Source organism: Montipora capricornis, unplaced genomic scaffold, assembly GCF_036669925.1.
Source record: "Montipora capricornis isolate CH-2021 unplaced genomic scaffold, ASM3666992v2 scaffold_482, whole genome shotgun sequence".
Classification (NCBI taxonomy): Eukaryota; Metazoa; Cnidaria; class Anthozoa; order Scleractinia; family Acroporidae; genus Montipora; species Montipora capricornis.
The window spans coordinates 97,501-108,783 of record NW_027180219.1 but is presented as its reverse complement, the minus strand read 5'-3'; the positions used below and the strand labels follow the sequence as shown (position 1 = coordinate 108,783).

The 11,283-nt window shown below is 37.8% G+C and overlaps 2 protein-coding genes and 1 long non-coding RNA gene across 3 annotated transcripts in view; 2 read left to right on the top strand and 1 right to left on the bottom strand.

Moving 5' to 3' along the window:
• The first annotated feature begins 818 nt into the window (after positions 1-818).
• On the top strand, positions 819-4,340 carry LOC138036387 (neuropeptide Y receptor type 2-like). Its single transcript, XM_068882695.1, has one exon. The coding sequence runs from the start codon at positions 1,435-1,437 to the stop codon at positions 2,614-2,616; it is 1,182 nt and encodes a 393-aa protein (XP_068738796.1). The 5' UTR covers positions 819-1,434; the 3' UTR covers positions 2,617-4,340.
• Positions 4,341-8,048: 3,708 nt separating this feature from the next.
• Positions 8,049-11,283, top strand: part of LOC138036392 (uncharacterized) — a 36,339-nt gene continuing 33,104 nt past the window's right edge. The window contains exon 1 of the mRNA XM_068882701.1: positions 8,049-8,229. Within this exon, the coding sequence (XP_068738802.1) occupies positions 8,175-8,229 (55 nt within the window). The 5' untranslated portion in view covers positions 8,049-8,174. The remainder of the gene's footprint in view (positions 8,230-11,283) is intronic.
• Positions 9,950-11,283, bottom strand: part of LOC138036389 (uncharacterized) — a 2,944-nt gene continuing 1,610 nt past the window's right edge. The window contains exon 3 of the long non-coding RNA XR_011129840.1: positions 9,950-10,670. This is a non-coding gene — a long non-coding RNA (uncharacterized lncRNA). The remainder of the gene's footprint in view (positions 10,671-11,283) is intronic.

Genomic DNA, 11,283 nt, shown 5'->3' with positions numbered 1-11,283 from the left:
CATCGTGTCGATCTCGTTTATCGTTCTCGATACCATCTCGATTTGTAAATGGAGGTTCGTGCCAACACCTCTCCGCGCCACTAATCACGTTTTCAGACCGTAATTCATCTTTTAGCAAATTGCTTATGTGATAAAACAAGATGTGCGTGCTCTGTTTATTAACGAATGTCTACATAATTTGCTATTTGAAATTGAAGTTTTCTATAGCTATAGCTAGTTGTCCAACTTTCTCTTTCAACATCTCCATTTATCTTCCAACGTTGAATACTTTCGGTAGTTCCTTTGCACACTTGGTTAATCATAAACACCGGAACATAAAATAAATTCCTACGATTTAGGATCGTAACATGCTTGCAAAAAACATTTGCTGTCGCGTCTAGTAATAAATAAAAAAATGCCAGCAATGAGAGCATAAAGCGAAATTTTGCTAAGAGCACACAAGTTAAAACAAACAGCAATTTATTAGCGCCCTGGAGGAACGTTGTTAAAACACTGTGGCCAAACAACAGAAATACAATTTTCTAAAGCCGACGCAAACTGAATAAAGAGATTAATTTTGAGAAAGTGAAGCCTTTACCATGAATGGAATTGTTGATAGGATTACAGTTCTAATGTTTTGACTAGACGATAAACCATGATTTAATACAGGGAAAATGAGAATAACAATGTTTATCGGTTTCTCTTTCGTTTCCGGCTCGATTATCTCATTTATACTTCCCAGAAAATAGATCACGTTTGTTGGCTTTTTTAGATCACATTTCCTCAAACTCAGCTCGTATAATTTCTAATCAGTTCATACAAAAACAAATCGTCTTGCTTTCAATGTCTGTTATTAACCTGGGGTTTGAAAGTATCGCGTGAAAGTATTTTCATAAATGGATTTTGGACTGTGCCCGAAAATTTATTTAATAATGTTAATTTTGCTGGCAAAGTGCATGCTAAAATTACTGAAGTTAATTTATGACGCACGTGGCTTTAATATTTTCCAAAGTATTGTGATGGAGATTCCATGAAGTGATCTCCCACGCCTCCTTTCACATAATTAAAATATCAAAGAATAGGAATGAAAATTCTTAAATAATAACTTGACGGGAGTTGAAACCCGCAAGCATAAAAGGAAATAATCGCACGATGTGTTTTCCAAGTGCTTGAGAATTTATTTATCAGCATGATATCTGAATTATGGTACCTGGAGTGTTAAAACACTTACTCGATTTGCAGTTAGGGTATAAAAGGCACTTAAAAACGCTTTGCAGTTTGATGAAGAGTTGGCTTTTAACACAGTCATCTTCACAAATAGTAATCTCTTGACTAGATTTCCGATGAGTTAAACCGTCAGAAAACTAACTCAACCGCGGTAAATCAGATTGCATTTGCTCTTGTTATAAACCTTGTGACAATCAGAAGAACATCTGTAAAGAACACTGGACTGAAATGAATCTAGCAGATGGGAGCACTTCTAATTTGACCAGTAATGGCATTCCAGACGGAGGGCTTGAAATTGCCTACTACAAAGAAACCCTATGGTTCGAAATCTTTCGCTTGACCTTTCAAGTCTTCCTGGCTTTTGTTGGCGTAGCAGGCAACATCATTGTGTGCTTCGTGATCAGCTCTCAAGTTCACATGCGCACAATTACCAACTACTTCATAAGAAACCTGGCTGTGGCAGACATCGGAGTTCTTCTTGTAGCTTTCCCGTTAGCAGTAATCAACGAGCAAGCCCCGGATCACTGGCCTCTAGGGAAGTTTACCTGTCTGTATGTATTGCCCCTGTGCGATGTCTTCCTCGGCGTTTCCGTGTGGTCAATCACCTTGATAGCTTTCGATCGCTATAGAGCCATAGTGCGGGGAGCCCTTCGGAAGCGTGGGTCCACTGTGTTCAAGTCTGCGCGCCGGATGGTAGCCTGTGTTTGGTTGTTGTCTTTTTTGGCCATATCTTTGCCGTTGTATCTTGTTATGGAGTTTACTGATCACAAACCCGCTTACGACGTGGTCGAATGTTTCCCAAAGTGGCCAAACAACGAGGAAGGGTACAAAATGAAACAGTCTTACACGATCGGCTTAACCATATTCTGGTACGTTCTTCCGCTTGGTATCATTGCGGCTACGTTCTGTAGCATTTCACAGAAGCTCCGCGCCAGTAGCAAGTTCAACAAGTTAATCAGAAAAGAATGTAGCGACGGTGGCGAGCAAAAGATTCGAAGAAGGGTTCGCGAGCGACAAAACATCAAAGCCAAAAAGCTCTTAATTCCAGTCGTTGTAGTTTTTGCTGTGACGATGTTGCCACTCAATGTTTTCCGCCTCGCAGTCTTGTATTGGGAAGAAATCTACGAGCACAAATATATCTGGGTATATTACAACACCTGCGTGTTATGTGTCGTTGTCAACTCATCGGCAAACTTTTTCATTTATTCTTTGGTAAGTGAGGAGTTTCGCCAAAGTTTCAAACGCTTTTTCTTACGAAATATGGGTGCGCCGAGTTCTCAAGGTGGTACTGAAAGAACCGTCCGTAGTCCACTAAGTCCAATGGATTTAAAAACTTTGAGTTCCCTTCCTTCTAAAAAAAGAAGTGGAGGAGACGATCAGAATGTAAATGATAATCAAGACAAATTGTGATGCAGCATTACTTCATCGAGAACTTTAAATGACCTTTATTTGAAATGACGACCACTTCATTTTCCTGAATTAAACGCGATGGTAAAGATTGAAGGAGGCACTTTCTAAAACCAATCTACAGCAAAATAGACAGAATTAGATAGATTGTCATAAGGCCGGGGCTAGTGGATTTTGATAAAGCGCGAGTCAGTTCCATCTGGAATACGTGACTTCATGATCATGTAAATTCATCAGAGCGCGAAAAACACAGCTGTTTGTAATAACGCCTCTAGCGTAATGTCATTTTCAAAAAACAAACAATTGTATTCCAGAACGCCACGTTTAATGAAAAAAAGCTTCCCTACAGGAACAATCGTAGCAATGATGACTGACAATTGATATCCCGCAAACCAATGACATTTGCTTTGACACTAATAAGGAGAACCTGAGTGTTAAATTATCTGTTTTCTACGGTGGCTGAAGAGTGTCCGTATTTGTTTTCTCCGTTGGCCTATTTGTGGCGGCATTTCCATTTTCTCTCGGCAATTTCCATTTGCTCACTGAAAATGCACGGTCAACTCGCAAATTTTAATTTCAAAGTTCGCCCTCCAGCAATGTGCAGTCTTTTACTAATGATTCATCCCAACTGAATTGCACTCGCAATCACGTGGTTTTCTATGCAAACGGTGACTGGATTTATACCAGAGACGGATCATCCGTCTGGGACGAACTTGGGCAGAGAACGGTGGTTCGCACAATAATACGTCGATCTGTGTATAAATACGGGCAGACATACGCATCATCTGTTCAGACGAAATATCCGGATATTTCCTCTTTGTAAACGAACTTCCGTGGATAATTCGTCTGGACGGATCATATGTCTGTATAAATAAGGGTCAAAGACGAACTATCCAAGCGGTTGTTTTGCAGTAAACTGTAAACTCAAGATGGCGAACAAGACCAAAAAAGCACATGTATGGACGGTGACTGAGAATTTCAATATTTTGCCCTTCTTCTAGTTGACTACATTTTCGTGAACTGTTCTTGTTGCCATTTTGAAATTTGCCGCCAATATTTACTTGACAGGTACCTAAGCCTTTCGTCGCGCTTTCTCGGAAATTACCGGTCGAACTATAACACACACAGATGAATCGTCTACTAGTTCATCCCGTATTTATGCTAGCCAGATGATTCGTCTTGACGGACGATCCGTCTCTAGTATAAATCGAGCCGCTAGTAAGGTGAATTTAACACTTCAGGTAAGAAACTGTTCCTAATGCAAAAAATGTTATAGTGGAAGTTTATTTAGCTATCAAGCTATATAGCTAGTTTACAGGCACTCCACTTTATTCAACGTGAAAGAAACAATTCAAAAACTTAACAGAAACATTGTTAAGAACCCCAACTGGATGGAGGCAACCAGTTGGCTATTTACAAAAGGTGGTAGAGTTGAATCCAGGACAACGGGAAACAAATGCAAGCAAGAGGTCAGAACGGGATTTGACTCAGAGCAGCCACATGCAAACCCAACGCCCTGACAACTGGACCATGCCGCCTCCCCATCTAATGAACTTCTCATCAGTTAATGTGCAATTGTGTTTCTGATATTGTAAGGAGAATTTAGATGCTGCTCAATATTTTGGACCAACTGAAAGGATTAAAAACTCTACCAGCCATATACAGGGGAGGATCTAGGGGGAGGGTGCTAGGGGTGGGCATCCTCTAAAATAAGTAGTACTCTGGCAAAAAAACACGGGACAGTTAAGTCATTTTTAAGGGTTTCCCCCCCCCCCCCCCGCCCCAAAGAAAAATCCTGAATCCGCCCCTGCCTTAACAGGATGCCACAAGAAAAACGTTTCAAATTCGTCACTGTTGTCAATGAGAGAAATACAGCGTTGAAATTGTACCTCCATTCCACAGGCCCCGATTAAAGGAGAACACACTGCGTGATTAATTGGCTTTTTAACTTTTGCACCTGTGATTAAACTTCACCCTTGCCTTTCAAGTTGTTGCCAGTTATTTCTCTTTGTTGTTACCGAGTTAACCACTTCATTTGTCTCTGCTTTCTCATAGATCTCTCCATCCTCTAAATCTATAACTTTACTTTCTTCCCTTTCTTCCAAAACACACTCACGATTCCAGGCCACGTGTGATATATAGCCTGTGGCTATCTGTTGGTCTGCCTGTAGAGAAAGCCCTCGAAGTTGTCTAGAACGTACTTCTCTTCACTTTCTTCTAGGGTTTCCATGTCAGTGAATTCTGATTCAAACAGCGAAACCAAGCAGTTGGCATTTGCAGCTTCAATATGCCCAATGACAGAAGGCTACGGAAAGAGAGGGGGTCGTGAAGGGATATAATGAGAACTTAAGTCCATTACCCAAGATTTACCCTAATTGGCCATGTCCCTATCAGCGTCAGAAAAATGTCTACTTTTAAACCAACTTTTGCGGGCAAATGGACTAACTCGATGTGTTACCCAATTATGCTACCTTGAACTGATTATTCCCCTTAGCAATAAGTGACCTTTTGTTCCAGGTATTTCCATAACATTTAAATGTAAACCCTACATTATAATGCAAATACAATACACAAACAATCGTAAGCCCGAGGATTTGAATTGGGTCAATTGAGCTAGCCGATTGTTCATTTTCCGGCCAAAACGTGATTTAAAAATAATCACCTTTCTGACGCTGATGAAGACAAACCTGATACCTAACCCTAACCCTAACCCTAAATCCTAAACATTGATTAAAGCTAATCTTAGGCCTAATTCTAGCAGTGCTAAACGGTTTGTTTAGGCCTAATTAGGCCTAAGGTTAGCTTTAATGAATGTTTAGGATTCTTTCTTTATCATTTCGTTTCGTTTCGCAAATTTGTGTAAGCCAAGTGACTTTGATTCAAGTTCTTATATCGGATTCGGGATTTCTTATTCCGGCATCCGGATTCCAGATTTTCGATAAACTCCTCGGAAACCAAAACCTCCTTACCTTTATGCCATAGCCACCTCGAGTACTCCTCATTCCCAGGCCCTTACTCTTTTAGAAAGTGGCTAAATGTTCATAGGTGGAAGACCAAAGGTGGCTGTGGCAAAGGTAAGGAGGTTTTACATGTTATATTTTGAAATTCGAACGGGGTTCGAGACACCCCGCCATAATTATTGCGTGTGCGGCAGTAGGGTTGAAGCATTTTACAGTTTGGTGCTCAGTTACCAGGCCTTCGAATAAAGCTGGAGTCGACCTTGTTTCGATACAAACCCTCGTTCTGACGTTGCTTTGTTTTATTGTAAAATATGCAAAAGACATATGTAATGCGGAATCTTAGCGTGAATGATTGTTCAAATGGGATTGTTCAAGGAAGCATAAATAAATAAATAACAAAGCGCTTAATTTCCGATCCCTCGAGTTTTCCCTCTAGTCTTGTTGTTTTTCGTTTTTATTACGGGGAAATAAAACTCATTAATTTCCTCGGGCCCAAGATTCTTCATACCAACTTTTTACTCTTATGGAAAATCTTTTATTTTATTATTAAGCATAATTCAGCTTGTGGCTGCATTGTTTCAGTCTATGTTAAGTTTGCGAATGTCTCAATCTTCAAGTATGTAGTTAATATAACTTCGGTCTTTCGGTCTACAGCCTTTATGGAAACCAAATTTTAACACTTTGTATGTCACAGTTTTTGTTACGTGGAATGCCGAATGCATACCACGTCTTAAAACCGATCTGGTGTTTTTTGTCTTTTTTTTGTTGGTAGTCACAAATGTGCATACCCCACGGATGTTGAATTAAGCTCCCATCGGGTGACTTTACTTTTATATCCTTCTGTATTTCCAAACTTCCCTACCGGAATTAGAAAACATACTTTCCCCTACCTTCACGATTATCTGCGAGCGCGTTAGACCACCCGGCCACCGTGACGCACTTTCGTTAACTGTTTGAAAGCAACTGCTTACCATGGAATCTTTCCACCCGCCATGATTCACACAGTATTAAACTATTCGATAAAGTGGACAGATACTTTTTCTTTGAGAAAGGCAAGCTTAGCCTTTTGGCTAAGATTAGTTTCTCGGGAAACGGCTACCGTCAAGTACCATTGTATTACGTACGGTACTTTTTTCAGTGCCGTAAGAGGCAGGCACAGAGCAGTTTCGGCTGTTTGTCTGTTCTCTGGAGAAGCGAACATTAGGGTACTTTGGTTTCGTTTTTGATAGTTTTTTGTTCACCTCGAGTGTAGAATCATGACAAACTTTTGTAGTTTCTGAGAACTATTTACTACTTGTAGCTTTTGTTGAGTTTTGAATCGATGATAGAGAAAGTTTTGGCGATTTAAACCTGGACTGGACTACTGGATTTAAGCTTTTTTCTTAACGAGATTTCAAGTTGTTGTGGAACGTTTGGTACCAAGTTACTCTAAAACTGAAAATCAAGATTATGAAATTGTAAAATTCGAACTTTGGACTGGACTATAGAACACGCAATTACGAAATTTTAGATTTTTGAGCATTAAGAGAAATGGAGTACAGATGTTGTCTTCTTGTCTTCGCAACGGCAGATTTAAACAGTTTGCAAGGAAGTAAACCAGGATTACTGAACCGGACTTCGAATACAGGGCCCGGTTGTTCGAAAGCGGATTAAGTTAATCCAGGATTAGCGTAAACTTTTGTTTCATGTTTTGGTGAAAGTTTCCTTTGCTAATTTTTGTTTTTCAAGATTGATTTCTTCTAATGTAACATTTTATCGAATATCAGCCTTGAACAGCATTTGGGAGTAGAGAATAAAACTCCATTGTCAATTTTAACCTGATATTAGCGTTAATCAGCTTTTGAACAACTGGCCCCCTGATAAGTTGTTGAACTGTTATTTGTAATAAGTTTTTCGGGTGATTTAAGGCTGATCTTGTAATTTTTGGATGAATGGAGTTAAGGAAGCAAGCAAAACTGTGGGATTTGAATAAAGTCTCCTTCAAAATATAAATAAATAAAAAAAATAGTTCCGTATCCTGATAACCCGTTAATAGGGCTTCGTTGTTGGCATTTGCAAATTTACTAACATTAATAATGAGTTTTTACAACAAACAACTTCAAGTTATATTACAGATTTATCTTTCTGGTAACCTCTCGCCATTTTCCGAAGTTTACCTGTGGTTGAAGTTCACGGTAACTGGACAATTTGTGTGAACTGTTTGCACATTCCACGGATACGCCTTTGTAGGCGTCTTGTTTGATAAAACTCCGTGTGGAAATAAAAGATTCCACCCATGCATCCATCTAATTTATCTGTCAGTCTGTCTGTCTATCTATCTATATATCTATCTATCTGCTGGCACCAGACTCCAGGAAGCACGCTTAAAATACAGTGAACAGTGTACGCTACATGCTCTTGTGTAATTGGCAACAGGTGATATACTGTATTTGTGTTCAAATGTTCTCGTTGCTTTAGTATACTATCAAGCTTTAGTGGGAGCCTGTGGAGGGATCGCGGATTCCCGGAAAACGATTAATTAAACTGCAAATCTATTCTGGGAAATCTGCGTGACGTCAAGTCGAGTTCCCTACAATCAAGAGAATTGACGGTTGAATTACTATGAAGAGCTATTTCAGTCTGTACGTAGTAGTCCTTATTTCTGCTGCCCTATCAGGTAAGTTCCAAGCCAATCACTAAAATCATTTGGCCTAGAATCTATTTGCTTTTGGGTCAACGATATTTAACAGTCCCGTCATCGAAAGGATATTATTTCCTTGCAAATCATATTTCTACGAGAAGCATCCCCAAAGGATCTGAGCAGGAAATTTTAGCATCTTAAAGAAATGCAAGAACAAGTTTGACTGTATCGTTCATGAAATGTTTATAATTAACGAACCGAGACCAAGTCTCAATATTCGATCTGACTCAATTCGCGCGAAAGTTTTTATTTAAATAATTAATAATAATTGGAAAAAAAAAATTGTAGGCTTTTTATTGTCTTCTATTGTCTTCTACTGTTTTCAACATTCTCTTCCTTGTAGTTGTATATTGTTATACTTTTCTTACATATTTTGTCTTCATTGTTTGTCCGTATGTTAATTTTTATTGATAATTGACCGAAGCGCGGTCGAAACGAAGTTCTGGATTTTTACCGTTCGTTTTTGTAGAGATACTCAGCAGTTTGATACAACCGAACACGTTATTCTTAGGACTAACAAGTTACGTAATATAATATTCGTACTCCGCCTCGCTCACCGTCCGCACTTCTACCTACTATACCATCATGCATCACTGCATGTAACAATGCCACAGTTTTTACAAAGCCTTTACTGATAAAAGATATTTTTTAAGAATCAAAAAAACTTATGAGGTGCTAAACTGCCGAATATAACGATGTTTTCAAAGTGAACTTCATTTATTCGTCAGCATCACGTTTATAGACATGTAGGGATAATTATTAAAGGTCTAAACTTAAATGCACTGTTATTTTCAAGGAGTAGATTTAACTCCAAAAAGGGAGTTAAAAAAAAGGTACAAAACCACTCCATTTTTGGAGTAAAATTCACTCCGGTAATGCTTACTCCGTTTTTGGAGTAAAATGTACTCCTATATCTTTTACTCTTTTGTTGGGGTAAAAATTTACTCCAGTATTGTTTACCCCTCCTGTGGTGTAAAATTCACTCCAATACAAGAGTAAATTTTATCCTTCTATTGGAGTGAATTGAACTCTTTAAATGGAGTTCATTTACCCTTGACAGAGTTAAATTAACTCCAAAACTGGGGTGAGACAAAAAGGTACAAAACCACTCCTTTTCAAGAGTAAAATTTACCCTCTTAAGGACGGTGCCTACTATTGTTATTGCGCATACGTTCTGCGCATCTCCAGATACTGGAATTTCCTATCGCCAGTGCTTACTAATACAGGGATATTTTTCCGCGGTTTAAAACTATCCGGAGAAAGTAGATCTTAGTAAGTACTCTTGGTATTCAAAAGAAAATTGGGGGAGACCATGCATTTTTGAGAGATAATTAAGCTTCAATTTCAGAAAGAACGCCATACATTGCTTTGTATTTTAAAGCTTTTTACAAATATTATTCATGAATTATCTTTGAAAAATGCGTGGTTACCCCCAATTTTCTTTTTGGATTTCAATAACACTTGTTAAGATCTACATTTTCTGCATAATCACACACCGGGGAAAAAATATCTTTAATTAGTAGGCACCGTCCTTAAACTTTAGTCCCCTTGTCAGAGTAACATTTACTCTTTCTACAGAACACATTCACCCTCACTAGATCTACTGTACCTTCATTTATAGTCAGATTTCTCATAAAACCATGAAAAGTTCATTTTTTTAAAATGTTATGTAAAGAAAAGACCAGGTTTACAATGAAGCATCTAATACTGGTAATTTTAATCATAAGATTGCAAAGAATGCACATGGATATGCATGATCAATGCAATCTGTATACACATACAAATACATCACAAAAATCAAAGCTATCTTTATTCTAATTATTCAGGCAATAATAAAATGGCAATCAGCTGAATGTGTTCTTGCCTTAAACAAAGATAAATTGAGTGGTTTGTGTTTTGATTACAGATTATAACAATGAATGGCTGCAAAATAACTTCAATTACAAAAACTAAAGCATACAACATACTTGGATAAATGTGACTCAGTATAAAAAAATGGGTTTTATGTACATGTAATACAAGTCAGTTCTTACAGAAAGAAGTCAAACGTAAAAAAAAATGGAACATGCCTTAGGATAACTGATGCAAAAATTTTGCCATCGTTGACCTTTACCAATCTGTTCTTTTTTTCTCCAACAGAATTGTTTTCAAAAAGAAAAAAAAAACACAGAACTTAGGATGATAATTTACATTAAGAAAAAACTAAAAACTTTTTGTTTCCAAAAAGAAGAAAAAAACCCCTGAGATTAAGCTGATAATTAAGTATGCTCCCAGCAAAACAATTACAGCAAATGCAAGTTTTAACAAAACCTTGCTTTCTGCCACAAGGTAAATGTCTCTAGTTCAATTAGTGTGCCAGAAGCAACAATCCTTGCAAATGTTGTTTTTAGAACCTCTCCATTGATTGACTCATCATCCTTAAAAGTAATTAAAGAGAATAATGATTAGTATCACCCCTTCCAAAATTAAGATCATTCGACAATATTCTAACAAAATAGGAAGAGAGCACAAATCTAATACATCCCTAATCCTGAGAAACAAAAGACACCAGCCACCAATTTTGGTGTACCAAATAAATGGAACCACATGTAATACCGGTACGGTACTTGCATGAGATTATATCTGTAACATTGTTCTTGATTCATTGAGTAACTCAGTTAACTATCAAATTAATTTTGTCATAATGATAAAAGTACACATATAGTGGTGGAACTCATGGAACAAATCTTGAAAATATATTGCCAGATGCTTTCTTTGTCTTCAACACTTTTCCAAAAAAAATTATGTGTGATGAGGTATTTAGAATTATCTCATTTAACAGTATTTCAAATTTTAAACTGAAAGCAGATATTGGGTGAGACAATGGATAAATGAAACTGCAGCATCATCTTGCGCTAATCGCTAGGCATTACTAGTCTATACGTACACAGGCCTGTAACTCAGACAGTGCTTTATAATTATTTCATTGCAGTGACTGTCAAGAATTAGTTGTTAAAGTGTAATTTATGCGAGTTATTTGTAAATATCTAT

What these genes read in the sequence shown, in the direction of transcription:
- LOC138036387 (XM_068882695.1), top strand. Translation starts at nt 1,435, where the DNA reads ATGAATCTAGCAGATGGGAGCACTTCTAATTTGACCAGTAATGGCATT.